We start from the raw sequence: 14906 nt of genomic DNA on the forward strand, positions 1-14906 counted from the left end.
CAGCAAATGCCATTGGGTCAATGGGAATTCACTGAGTGAGAAGGGGTGAGTCAACCCCCTGTCCTTTTGAAGAGCAGCTGCTCTCTGCAAACACAGACAGAACTGCCTTTCTCTAATACTAACTTCCTCCCCAGAAAAATCCATGGACCCCCATACACCACCAGTTTCCACATTGACCACCAAAAACCAGTCTGCTAGAAAAAGACCATAATCTTCATCTCATAAGCATGTATAGCATGTAGTAGTACATCATCAGAGCCCTCAAAGTGCAGCCTAAGCAGAAGAGAGCTCCAAGAGCTCCTGCTGCCATGGTGTGGTCTGATGTTTCCAGCACAACAGGACTAGCGCAACCAGTGCCTCTTACCGAGCTAACTTAGATCAGTTGAAAGCTCTCTTTGAGTCCTGTAACAGGTTATCAAAAGGCCTTGCTTTTTGCTGGTGAACTACGTAGAATTGCACTTGGCATTAGCTATGATCATAGATAAGACAATGAACGGGTCAGGTGGGTGAAATGGTGTATCATCTGCCCCGCTAGCTTTATGTTCAAACTGCTGTGACAATGTGAATTGAAAAAAAAATGTGTCTTGAGCAGATATTCTAAGATTTGTAACCTGATTACTTCCAGACCCTTCAGAAAAATCAAGACTGAGTCACTGCTGATTAAGCAAGAAAGGTGATAGGAAGTTACATAAATGTTCTCCTCTCTCCATGCAGCCTTAGTATAAGAAAATATAAGTTAATTTAGCTGTTAAAATACGCAAAGTCCTCAGCTTGGAAGAAACATATAATTTTATCTAGTGCTTTCTAATGTTTGTAGTGGCTAAAATATAGTGCTATAAAAACAAACTCATGTTCAGGAAGTCTGTTCAAATAAAAATCAAACTTTCCTCCAGGAGCTAGCTTGCTACAGTTCCCACAGACTATTTCAGGAATCTCCCCTGCTCTGGGGAAGAGTGTGGGGTGATCCACCTTAATTTCTTATGGGTGGAAATGCAAACACCCCACAACCTTTATCATTCATTTGCAAATGACAAGAGTAGGAACACTGGGAACATCGATAAGAGTTGGCCAGAAGGAAGCCCAAATTTTGTCTGAAGTCATGAATCTATCTTTGATTTTGGTGTGTTGTGTTGACAGGGGACCACCTTCTGTAAGCTGGCTTTTGAGGGGGGACCAGAAGGAAGACCCCCGAGTGCACATAAGTAATTGTCGCAATAACACAAGGCAAAGCTGCAGCATGCTCGTCATCAGGAAAGTCATAGCTAATGACACCGGTTACTTCACCTGCAATCATGATGACTCCCCATCTAATGAGGATCTCGCGGCCAAGATTTATGTGTTTGTTAATGGTAAGGATTTCACTTTGGGTTTTTGTTACAGCTTTTTGGTAATATAAGCTGTGTTCAACTGTGGGATCTGTGCTAGGTAGAACAAGCAATCCAGTTCAGATGCTTTCACAAATCCCACCTTCCCACCAGCCCAGCACTGCAGCAAGCACCAGCTTTGACATTTTGAAGAGGCTGGATATATTTGGATTTTCATGCCAGCTGAATTCACAGGTGCACAGATGTGAGAACCAGAAATTACCTACCTTGTTCAATTCTGGGACTTGAAAACTGGATTGTCCCATCTAGTTTTGTGTTCCAAATAACTGATACACTGATTTCTTTAAACCTCTTTTCCTTTTAAGACTAAATTCTTATATCCTAAAGGGTTTTGCTATCACAGTGCTTTTCCTAAGATTCATCCTGAATAGCCAAGTCCTCTCTATTTCCCTTCCTCCCCAGGCATGAAACTCCCCCACAACATTCTTTGTAATTCCTCTCTCTCCTACACATTTGTATACTGCTTTGTCCTTCACATCTGTGAGACATACTTAGCAAAGCTGGACGACTGCATTATACATATTTTATTGTAAAAAATGGCCCATTGCTCATTTCTGTTCTCTTTGAGCTGCCTCTCCCCATGTGTCAGAATCATTGAGTTCAGAACCAATAATAAATGGAAGCAGAAACTTTGGAGGAGTGTAGTCCTCTGATTAACTGAATATAATATACTGAACAACTATTTCAATAATACAAACTTTTGTTAGAAGAATATTCCCCAAAAATGCTGGTTGGTTTTTTTTTTCAAATCTACTTGACAAATGCATTGCAAAACCACTGAATCATCTTGGATCTTCCAAGCTGACATTGTGAGTAGTCAGATAAAGGAGCTGACTTTTAGTGTCTTGAATAGGGGATGACATGAACTCCATTGGTGGTGAATAGGCTTATTATTCAGTTCCCCACAAATACTCATGCAAATGAATTAATTTCATTTCTCTAGTAAATGCTAAAATGTGATTCTTTGAATCCTCTTACTAAAACAAATGCTAGAGAGGCAATGAGTTTGTCTGATATTATTTGAATAGTTCAGCAAACTTATACTTGCAGAAAACATATATTTGCTGCGCAGTTCTGATAGTCTCATGGTAATGCTCATGATGGTGAAACTATCATGAGGCATGACTTCCATTCCAAGGGGCTTGTGATATACCCACACAGCTAAATTCAACTTCTGCACTATAGGTGAACACACCTGTTTGCTTCATGTGGATGACATTTTCCTGTCTCTTTATGTCTGTTGAAAATAGTCCCCTTCTACCCTTATCCTGCTTTCCCAGCAAGTCTTCCTCTTATCGGAAAGTAGCTTTTTGGTGTTACTTGTTAGTTCCTGCAGTCATTTTTTTCTCCCTTTCTATTTCCTTTTTTTTAATTTTTCCCTGTTACTCTAAGCCCTGGTTGCTTTATCCACCCCACTTCTTGTGCTGAGCTGTTTCCTTTTCTCATTACGCACTGCTCAGATGCCCCACATCTAATATTGTTAACCCAGCCCAATGCCTACGCATCAGGAAACAGTGCACCGAAAACTCAATTCTCTGTCCTGATTCAGTGCCCTGGCTGGCTACCCAGGCCTTCATTACTCTATGGTGGGAGCACGTGCAGGAAATGTTATGGATCTTTTGGGACTGCCTGAGCATTTTTCTTAAGAAAATGTCTCAAGTTATGAAATGCTTGCCAGCGATGCACTTGGAACAGTGCTAATCTAAAAAAAATCGCAGGATGTCCTCTTGGTTGCCTGAGACTGCTGTGCCAAGGTTCCCCTGAAAAACAGCACTGGAGGGCTGTTTCCTCTAAATCACCCTCCAAGCCTGTCCTCTCTCAGAAGCAATTTAATTGTGTCATATGCTGTCCCTGCTCTACAAGCTCTTACTCAGCCTCCTGTGCTTTAAAAGTTATTGAAGGAAAAGTGGGTAGAAAATGAACCAGCTTGTACTATGCACTCCATGGGTGAAATAGTGAGAAAGGTAAGTCAGCGGGGACCCCTCTGGTCCATGTCCTAGCAAGCCAGCTGCTCATCCACCCCAAAGCAGAGCTCTGCCACAGCAGTTCAGTCTATAAGCTTGCAAGTGCCTGCTGGGATCTGGCCTGCCAGTCTGAGGAAGCTGCTTGGCCCCAGTGAAATGAAGCTATTTATACCTCAGCATGGATGCTGTCCTCAGGGCATGCTCTTCCTCCCATTCAATTTCTGTGTATATTTGTTGAAAGCCAGCAGGCTGTTTTGGGGACAAGAAAGCTGTTCTTCAGTGAGGGCTGTACGAATTGTGGAGTTAAGTAAGGCATTCAGAATGTACCTATGATCTTCTTCAATATTTAAACATGCCTTTTTAAGGAAATTGGTCCAACGGTGTCTGGACATCACTGTGAAACCCATCAGTTGTCTCCAAGTGAAGAAACTCACAGTTCCCTGTGAGTGCCAGACAAGGGTGAGGTCCAAACAACATCTCTCCGGACGTTCTATGGAGAGAGGAGTGCTCAGCAGGGTGTTTATGAGACTGAGCCAGGTGGAGTGAGAAAATGTTGAGCCAGACCCTGAAGGCTGGAGATTCCTCTGAGGTTACAAGCCATTATTGCCAAAAAAGGAAGGGGAATGGTATTTTTTCCCTTCATTCCTGGCCTGCTGCTTGACACCGAAATGAGAACATGATTGTATCGGAAGCCCTGCTTATTGGCTATTATTTCCTGTGCTCGCTTCTGTTTTTACAGCCTCCCTGGTGGAGTTTCTAAGCTCTGTCAGAATCTGGCATTCAGCAGCTCTCCCCCCCGGTGCAATTGAGCTGTGACCCCTGCACATCAGTCAGATCATAAGGGACCTGAAGGCGGCAGGGTCAGCCACCATGCCTCAGCTGTGCACTGACAGTCTGGAGGGAGGGAGAACTCAGGATCTTAATCCTGAATAATTGTTCCCAAGGCCTTTTCTGCTTCCCGCTGCAGCTGCAAGTCCCAAGGATCATAATTAATAAGCAAGACCCCCTTGCTTATTGTAATCCCCTTCTCCTGTTGCCCATCTCCTTGTTGAAAATACAACGTAGCTTAGGGCTGGAACAGAAATAGTTGGGCGGTTTTTAACTGCATTGTTTAACTTCGTTGCAACTCTGAGGGATAATCTCTGCAGCGAAACGCAGCTTCTGGTCAAAGACGGCATTGCAGTGCTGAACGGCAAGAGCAGCCAAGCAACTCTCTCGTGGCTGCTGTCAGAGAACAGGGTGCATGGGGGAAGCCCACCCTCAGTTCACAGAATACGCTGTCTCTGCTGAGCCAGCTTTCAACCAGTAGCAGTAAAGACAAGTCTTCACTGCAAATTAGCTGCTGACATAGGAGCCCACGTCAGAAAGTCTCATGTGGATGGCATTTCCACTGCAAAGGCTGCCAAAGCCAGCTAGCCAATGTCATTTGCTTCTATCCATCTCCTGCAATTACCCTTCCCAACCAAATGGATACTTCCCTGTGTGGAACATACTCATTTATTTCAGCCTTTGAGATTGCTGTGCCAAAGGAAAGGGCAGGCTGTCTATTTTGTGTTAAAATATAGAGAGCCCTCTCTACACTGTTTCCTAGGGCACATACAAAATTTAACATGGCTTAGAGAAGGAGGAAAAAAAGACAAATCAAGCAAAGATTCTCTTCACCTTCCCAACGGATTATCCCAGGCCCCAGCCTAGACAGAAGTCAGGACTTGCAGCTCTCAGCTATTTGAAATACTGTTACTGTCAGCAAAGCAACTGTCTCAAAGTAAGATAGTCCTCAGGGGTCAGCTCAAGAGCTCTCTGTACCAGCTGAAATGCTGCCTCAGCTTTCGCAGTGATTTCCCCTTGCTCTCCTTAGCTCTATGTAGCAGTAAGGGATTTGCTACACCTTTTTGTACCACTCAGTCAATGCATCAGTAGGAAGGAGCATGAGCTCAATTCTGGTTTGCTTCCCTCCATCAGCAACTTGTCTGACATCATTACTGTGGTAACTGGAACTGGTCACGTCCTGCCAAATAGTGTCTAGAAAAGTTCAACCAACTTTCCAAGCCATGCTTTGATTCCTGTCGACACACCCCAGTAGTACTGCTTTGCTAGAACTGTAGGGCTAAAAGAAGCAATGTCCTCATCGCAGACATGGGGCGAGCAGGCCAGCAGCAGACATCCTCTATTATTTTTTATGCAAAGCAGGGCTGTTACTCTGTTTCTCGAAATAATTATGGCCATGATAAGAGCCAGTTCTCAAATAACTGCTTCAGAAACATGACTCCCACCTCCTCTCACCAAGATACTGTAATTGGCACAAAATTATGTATGTGAGCCCAATACATCAGCGTTGGTTGCTGCACAAGGGTCCAAATACACTGGGGTAGAATCACCAATTCCTTTTTGTGCCTAGCATGGTTCACTCTTTGAACACATAGATTGGTGAACGTTTTAACAATGTCTCCCCACCCAGAGCAATTCAGCTGCTGGTGATTCACCATCTCAGTGTTACTGTGAGTTAGGAACATGGCAGGATTGAGGGAGTAATTTGTTTCTATACATTTGGTTTTCAGCACTGATGTTCGCAGGAACACAGTGTAACTAGAAGAATTTGAGTTCTGGCTCCTTCTAAAGTTCATACGGACACCATGAAGCGCCAGCACTGCAGGCTTGAGCCAGAGTGCAGTCCTGCCAGGAGTCCAGAGCACAAGAACTGGAAATCAAATCTGAAGCAAGACAGACTTTTATATGGCAGCACAAGTTCTGTTAAGGCCGTTCTGAAGGAAAAAGGGGGATGCATCCAATCAGCTTGTCCTGTCAGAGCATGCATCTCACTGCTCGTCAGCTCCAGCAGCAAGGCATTCACAAGGAAGAGTATGAGCTGTCCCTTGCTAATGCAAAGAATGAGGAGGAGAGGTGGTACAAGTACTGCATCAGGGTAGAGTGTCACATCAACCACAGTCTCTTCTTTATCAAACAGTACAGTCCAGAGATGTGAAGCCCCAACTTCTTCATCCCTTCCCCGCCAAGGGAAATCTAAAGAGGATGGAAGTGCATGAAAGCACCCCTCACATGAGATCATATTTTGGTTCTGATGGTCTTTGAAGCTGATTTCTGCCTCCTTAATTCTCTTGACAGTTCACAGAGATAATCCGAATGTGAGAAGCAGAAATGCAGGGCCAGGGTGACAGCCCTGACTTGGGCTTTGGCTTGCTTTCCAGAAGATATTACCAGTGAGAACAGAGCTGGAGCTGCATTTCTTCTTTCTTACACGCTGGAGACACCGAGACAGTTACACTTGCTGCCAGACACTCAGCAAGCTGCGATAGGCAAATGCTGTCCCGTCTGCTCAGTGTGGAGCCCAGCAGATAAGCTGGCTGTCTTGCACAGACTGGTGGAAGGGTTTGGCACCATATCCTAGTGTTTAGGGCCACGTGGCATGGGAATATAGGCTATGTCACTGTGCAGGACCCTCTCTGTTGTTCCTCAAGTATTAAGGGCTGGATCCAAGGGAAAAGTAAGATGTTTTCCATTCTGAATCAAGACCTTCAGTATCTTCAAATCATATCCTAAAAGATCACTTTTAAGCGGAGGAGCCTTGTAAGATATGATGGTGAGCAAGCAGCGTAAGTTCCTGGCACTTGCTCAGTGACAGCACTTGACATCCCAGCAGGAAGAGGTAATGATCCCCTCCTTCTCAGTGATAAAGAATTTCTAAATGAAAACCTGACAGCCAAAATTACACACAAAGTTCCCCCACTTCTTCCTTTCCATTTCTTATCCACTCAGTAATTGCTAATTGCTGAGCCTTACCCAAGGTCTGTGGCTGGCAGCAGCTAATGTAGGAGACCTGTTCTTAATAATGCGACTTCAGGTAAAGCTGGTCAATATTTTCTACAAAGTCTATGTCTGCCTAAAATCTAGGAGTCAGAGTTTATGAATTCTCCTGATGCTTGAAATATAATTTCAGCCAAAGTATGGAGACTTGTTTTTTTAAAAAAAGAAATCTTTCCATGTTGGTTTTTATTTGTTTGACAATGAATGAGAAGCATTTGCTTCCACAATTTTTGAAGTAACACTTTTTAAAGTGATTTTTTTCTCTACAAATATGCTTGTGTTTCTAACAGTAATCTCCAGGGGAAGAATGTATTTCATTTGACCAAAACAGAATGCTTCATGTTGACTCAGAATGGCTTCTGGGGGTTTTGCAGTCACTTTTGTTTTGTCTAAAGAGAAAATATTCTGCTTTCTGTTTAATCTAAACATTCCACCACCAATTCTTTTCATTGGGCTGCCAAACTGAAAAGTCCTTTATTTTCAAAGATCCAGTTTCAAATCAAGTGACTTTATAGAAGTTACTCCTGTACCTAGAAGAAGCTTTGATGGGTTACCAGGAGGAATGCAGCAGACTAGGCAACTTCCTTGTAAAGCTTTCCAAAATACTCTGACCAAAGTGTCATTTAACTGCTAATAATCCCATTAATGTAAAAAACAGATCATAAACCTCCTCAGTGTTTTTGACCTTGACGAAGACAAACTTCATGTGGATTATGTCAAAACATTAATTTAAAGAACCTGTGAAACTCTGCCCAGGCTTCCCAGCTAAGGTATGATGGAATGAAGAAAATAAATAGTGAGGGTGAGAGAATTATCTTTAGCAGGAGCAAAGTGAGAAGCAAAATGAGAATGTTCAGGAATTTCACAGACATGAACAGCCATGGATGACTGTCCTCAAAGGCCATTCAGTGCTTATCATCTCTATGGGCTGGTGGATAGTATCTGAAGGGAGAGGTGATGTTATCTCCACAGCTTTAGATATGATACAAATATCATGAGACAAATTGCCATCACAGTGTACGAAACACGAGCAGAAATGAAAAGCACCCAAAATCCTGTACAAAACTGTGTGTGTGCATCTCGGGAGGATGTTCCGAACACACAGGCAGGTGATACAATGCTGAAGAGTAAAGAGCTGTAGGAGGGAGCCCGAGTCTACAACATGCTGGGTTCCTGGGCTGCAATGCTGAGGGCTTTTAAGTCCCTCGGCTTCATCAGCTGGCAGGACGGGGCCCATGAGCCCTCTGGAGAGTGGGATTCAAATGGCAAGTGAGCATGACATAATTACAGACCTCCACTACTTCCTGGTAGATAGCCACCTATATTACAGATAACACTAAACAAAAGAACAGATGTCACTGCGGGGCAAAGGAGTCCCATATCAGTGTTCACATGCTGTCACTGCGGAGGCTTGAAGAGAGAACTGCACGTTCCCCGGGCAATTGCTATTACACCGCTGAGTTAAAAGGGACCCTCCCTAAGCTCATCTCAAGCAGCAATTAATCTCCTCCTAGACAGAACAAGAATTTAAAAATGAAGGGCTTCACTGCCTGAAGGTAAACAATGTTCTTGTAGGCACTTGACCTTTGAGTTGCTTTTGTGTGCGGCATGCTTGATTTTTCTGCCTGGCTCTGTCCCCATGGCTGGACAGCAGGCCCCCTTCCCCTCCACTGTCCTGCTGCCTCTGTTTCCTTCGCTTTGCTGTTTGTGTTCCCTCTTGAGCTGTGCTGGGTAAACAGTAACACCCTGGCCTGGCTGCAGCTTCCTGCAAACTTCCACTGACCTGGAGAGCTAGACAGCCAGTCTGAGACTGAAGGGAAGGGGCCTTTCCCTCGCCTTGGAGCTGGTGCTGCAGCTGATAAGTCCCTAACGTGCTACAGCTCTTGTCTTTCTTCACATGTAATGAGCTTTGCAGCCCATGGTAAATTATTCTTTTTAACTGTCCCATGGGAATTGATGGGTGTCTCTTTATGGGTGAGATTCATAGGGCGTATTACCTTCCCAAGTCAGGAGGAACAGATGTGCCAAGCTACAGGGAAATACGCTATTTTCACAAAGCGTTTCTTTGCTGAGAGTTTTTTCCCTTGGAGTTCAGTGCTGGTAACTGCAGAGAGGACGACACCTGCATTTCCCATGCCACAGCTCTCCAAATTGCAACAGTTGAGTGCAACTGATTTACACCATCTGGAATTAGAGATCTTCCTTGAGGCTAAGGTTATCATTTTTAAAGAAAAGTGACCCTGTCCCTTTTGTTTCCAGAAGTTCTGTCTCTGAGAGACTTTTTTACAAGGAGTTAACTGATTGCTGGTTAACTTAAGGTGGTGAACATGTTTGTAAAGCTGGCAGTGACACTCCCGATGTTCCAGCAGATCATTTTTCCATGCCACAGTCAGTCTGAACTACTTAGGAGTTTCATGAAGGATTCACTTTTTTGTCTGCACAAACCATAACAAAGGTATCAGCTGGCAGCTGATTAGTTCCCTATTCAGTATTTATTCTTTGTCATTTTGTTAAGATCCAAAGCTGAGCCACTTTATATTTGCTTATCTGTTAAGTGAACAGTCAGGCTGCCTGGAAAGTGCTCTTGCTTAGAGCGTCTCCTTCCCAAGGCAAGTGGGGTCGGCTTGCTCCTGCTTATGTGGGTTTTTAGAGCAGCTGGGGTGAAGCACAAGCAGACTGCAGGACGCACAGAGATTTGCTCCATTCCTCTGTGTGCTGGTACTCTTCAGTGCTTGATGATATTATTTTTTCTTTTGCACAGACTTTCACAGTTAGGGAGGAAAAAAAGCCTCCCTGGCCTCGCTGACATACCCGGGGTTATTTAGTGAGTGCTTGACCTTCACCTGCAACTGCCTTTTCCTTTCATTCCAGAATCACTTTCCACTGATGGCCAAAGTGTAGACCTAACTTCATGTTTAACCTCTCATGCCAAAACCATAGTGGTTTAGCCCTGCAAGTACCTGCCACCTTAGCATCTTCACTTGAGGAGCTGCTCCACTAATTCACACAGGTATCACACCCTGTTTAAGAGCTGCAATATTGCAGACTGAAATAGGGAGGAAAGGAGGCCTTTAGCAGACAGAGAACTCTCTTTAGGCTAAGGCTATAAACTGGATAAAGCACTGAGATAACACAAATTACAGCCATCTACTTACTGCACAGGGCTCTAGGAAACCTCACTTACTGTAGGAAAGAGAAGGACTCATAAAATATAAACCCTTTTTCTCTCTTTTTTTTTCAAAACAGAGTGAGAATAATGTCCACAAGACCTGACATCCACTAGTGATTAACAATCAATTACAGCTCAAGCCATCCTTTTCCTTTCCCAACCCAGTCTTTATAACCCAGAAACTGCCTTTTGCTGTTGTTAATTGCACAGTGATTTTAAAACACTATCTAGATTTCACATACTGATGGTAGAAAGCTAGATTTATGTATTTTGGCTTCCAATTCAGATTATAGCTTATTATCTGGGATAGTGTAATTCTAGCTACTGGCTAGACATATGGCAATTCAGGTGCAGGCTGCTATTAAAAATCAATTAGGAATGAAATACACCTTCTGTTACATACACTGTAAATTCATGCTTCCCGTTTAGGTGTTCTTCACTAGTTTAGTATCACCATGATGAGTATCTGTCCTATTTACAGCTTAAAAAAGCAGACTATTTTTAGGTCTGTTGTGAATCTGAAAATCTGGTAGACGTCAGTCTTGGAGGTAGGGAGAGATGATGGAGGAGAATGGGGTTAAATAATTATTTTTTTTTCCCTGAACAGGAAATATTTTTGAGAAATTTTATGCTGTTTTGACTAAGATATTTCAATCATTGCATAATTCAATATTTTCTGACATTTTAAGATTATTTAACTTTTGCTTAGCTGCCTTCTTTTGATTTATGTTACTTTTTAAACAAATAGTGCTATTCTGAAATTCCCTCTAAAAATACTGGCACAAATATTTTTAAATTCAGTGTTCCCATCTTTTCAGTCAAAACAATTAGTCAAAAGTTGATCCAGGTTTGTGAATAGTTTGGTATCAAGAAGCTCCTTTTTTCACAGCAAGTTTCCTCTTGGCCTATATTCTTGTCCTATCCCCCTGTCACGTGGCACATTAGTTTTCTCTCTTTTTTCTCCATAGACTAGAAATAGATCTGAATACACTTCCCCTGACACGTTTTGCACTCCCAGTGTTTGTTGCAAATACAGAAAAACCTACTTTCTCTGCTTTTTCCTATAACAAATAATCCAAGGATCTTCTTTTAATAATCCAGGGTCTTCTTCTAAGTAGAAAGGCCTTTCACCATTTGAACAAGCTTTAAAATTGGCTATAAAAATATCACCACATTTGATACCTCCAAGTATGGTTCAGCTGGAGAGCAAGACTGCAGAGGTATTTAGCAGCACTAATGCTCAGGGACAAACCTTAAAATTGGCTATAAAAATATCACCACATTTGATACCTCCAAGTTTGGTTTAGCTGGAGAGCAAGACTGCAGAGATATTAAGCAGCACTAATGCTCAGGGACAAACACTAAACACATTTTCATAATGTGACTCAATAGAATAATTTAGCAGACCTGTTTGGGAAAGTGCATAAAACATTGGATTGAGTATCAGTATTTCCTATTAGTTTTAGGGATTTTAATAAGCTACAAAGTTGTGGTCCGGAGATCAGGTTTCTCAGCTCAAGGCTTGATTAGAACCAGTGCCTGCCTAACCAGATGTGTATCTGAAACTTCCTAAATGTGAGGACATTACAGGTCTAATTTTTAAATTCTAATTAATCTCTCTCCCACAATGTTTCTTGCAATGCCCTTACTCCCACGTACATGCTTTTAAATAGACCAACCCAGTCAGAATAAATCAATGGCATGGACTAAAAGCTGACATGAAAAGACATTACTAGAAATGATAGACATCATCCAGATTTCTGGTCTTTATCTTCTGTTTTACTGCTTCATGTTCAGTGCTACTGATCAGCTCCTTGTCATAGCTCCCCACATTAATCACACATCTCTTGTACTTGCACAGTGACCCAAGTGCCTTTTGTAAAACATCATCATAACATGCGACCCTTCGGATACACACAAGGAGCTCCAACATTTGCTCTCATCATGATGAAACATGGGGTACATTTTGTCCACTAGGAATCCTATTTCCAGTTCTTAGAGCTAAAATTAAGCAATCAAAATTACAAAAGGCAACAGTCCCACTCTCCTGTCTCAGTCTCTGCCTTTCACCCTTCACGTTTTTGTGAATGAAACTGTTTTGGATTGTGGAGCAAAGGAACTCCAGCTCTGCACCGAGTTAATTCTTCTAAGATGAATTCCAAGGGACAGCACTTGCGTATTTCCATGACATTCCTTAAGCAAAGACTGTTGTCATTAGCGAAGAAATGAACATTGATATCCCCAGATGAATGACCTGTTCCCAGAGGAGTTACCAGTCATGGGGAAATAAAAGACAAAGCGAGTGACCTAAACCAACTCTGTGTTTTCCTTTGTCAGTGGAGCTGTGGCAGCGCAAATCCAAATCTCATACTCCACGTTCAAACTGTTCTGCAAGTCACCAATACACATAGTTACATCACTTACATGTAGAACACTTGTTACCCAGAAAAATTCAACATAAATAAGCACTTCACCTACTGTTTAATTACAGATCCTACAGTATGGAATACACAGTTCCTTGCCAGGGTCCAAAGGGTGAACATTTGTTTTAAATTGAAAAATGGATCCCCACTGATTTGAAGCAAAAGACTGTTTGCAGGGATGGAGTACTAGGAAAGGAGAAATTCTGGAGGGTGTCACAGTTTTAGACTCTTTCTCTAGAACAGGCAAAATGGCCAACACCCAGAAAGGGATACTTGGAATTTTTAAAACTCCATGTATGGGATTTTTTCCTCACTAGCTAAAAAAGTTAGAGAAATATTTTGCCATCTTTTCATGGAGATTTTAGAACATTCCCCATTTTGCCAACAGATGAAGGAGGGAGAGCAGCCTGATACGGTAGTACAAGGATTAATGGGATGAATAGATAGCGTTACTCCAACACGCTTCAACTGGGGCTTTCCTCAATCACGGAGCAGCTGCCACAACAGCCTGAGATGTAAAATGAGAGCATGCGTTTAGGTGAAAGGATCGGGGCCAGCTGGCCTGACGCGTTGGTGCTAAACCAAGACAATCACACCGTCCAGGCTCTTAAACACAGCCCGTGGCTTTGATTTCTGCGTTCGAGAGGCGTCTGATCACAGATGAGGGTACACGCAGCCTTTACCGGAGATACTCTCATGCCGTGCTGGCGCAGTCAGGCCAACGCGTGCTAAACCGAGGGGCTGTAAGAGAGGAGAGGTGCTGGCCCTGCTGCCCCCGGGCGCTGCCCCCGGCGCTGCCCCCGGCGCTGCCCCGCCGGGAACTGTCCAGCACGGCCCTCCTGAAGCGGCTGCTCCTCCGCCTCGGCCGGCCGCCTCCGGCTCCGCTCTCCTCGCCCGGCTCCAGCGCCGGCCTCTCGGCTGCGGAGAGCGGGAGGGTTCCCCGAGATCTAGAAGGAGCGTCGTCGTCTTGATTTGGTAGGGTGTGGGCTTTTTCGTGGATTTGCACGGAGGCAGGCCGTGCTGGGCAATTTCTAGATGAAGTGGGGGGCTAGATCCACCGAGCTATAAGTCATTGTTTTTTTCTCTATAAAACATCCCCTAATATTACATCAGAAATTAGGGAGGAAACATGGCATGAGGATACTAGGGGAGTTCAGGAAGTACATTAATGACCTTCATCAAGAAGGACATTTTTCCTCATTATACAACATCGGAGAACAGGTTGCCTACACTATAGGTGTTTCCCTTTTCCAAAGCCATAAAGTGTTTGGCCATTGTTGAAGGCCTCCTACCAACCCAAAGCGCTGAGATATGTCAGCCCCGGCCGACTGCATTCATTACCAATTTAGGTCATTTGGGAATAATTAAACATTCTTTTGAAAACTGATTTTAATTTCCTCATAGCACATCCTTTTTTAAAGTACTGTCAGAATGCTTCAGAGCATATTTTTGCAAGCTAGATTGTTCACAAACCTTTCATGTCAGCTATTTCCCATACTTTAGGTGAAGCCATTTCCAAAATATAATTAAGTGTGTGGAGGCAGGTCCCAAGCCAAGGATAAGCAGGTTGAGGTTATTGTACAGGGTGCACACCCTCCCCTGTCGACAGTATAATCCAAACCAAAAGCGGTTGACTGCCTACACTGTGTGGTGTAGTTGGTGTTGCATTAGCTGAATGGTATTTGAAACTTTATACCATAAGAATATCAAGTCAAAGAATGCTTTTTAGAAAAATCTTGAAGCTTTTAGGATTTCACGAACATTATTTTAATTTTCTGATGACCATCACTGTATTCATACAGGGGAAAATCAGTGAATGAGACTCAAAAGCTTTATTAACTTAACCTACCTCAGATTTTTATTTATTTCTATTGTATATGTATATCCAGTCTGATTTATTGTGGCAGTCTGTAGAAAATCCCACAGTTCCCCAAGATTGTGACCAAGTTACTGCACTGTTAGGTTAAACAGATTATTCTTGCCTAGCTTTGAATATCGTGGGTCTACATTCCCTTTTTGCATGCTTTCTGCAGTATTATAGAGATTCTCATTTACAAAAAGAAGCTTTTTTTCTTTCAGTGGATTTACCTTCACTGCTGTAAACCTATTGTAACACTTAACTGCTGTGGAATTCAGGAGTGCT

At 43.1% G+C, this 14906-nt stretch overlaps 1 protein-coding gene across 2 annotated transcripts in view; it reads left to right on the forward strand.

The window, feature by feature from the left end:
- Positions 1-14906, forward strand: part of LOC142043375 (vascular endothelial growth factor receptor kdr-like) — a 141225-nt gene that overhangs the window by 41228 nt on the left and 85091 nt on the right. For both annotated transcript variants that reach the window (XM_075054530.1, XM_075054531.1), the window contains exon 3: positions 1138-1349. In XM_075054530.1, the coding sequence (XP_074910631.1) occupies positions 1138-1349 (212 nt within the window). The remainder of the gene's footprint in view (positions 1-1137; positions 1350-14906) is intronic.

This window comes from Buteo buteo, chromosome 22 (genome assembly GCF_964188355.1).
Source record: "Buteo buteo chromosome 22, bButBut1.hap1.1, whole genome shotgun sequence".
NCBI classification, from domain to species: Eukaryota; Metazoa; Chordata; class Aves; order Accipitriformes; family Accipitridae; genus Buteo; species Buteo buteo.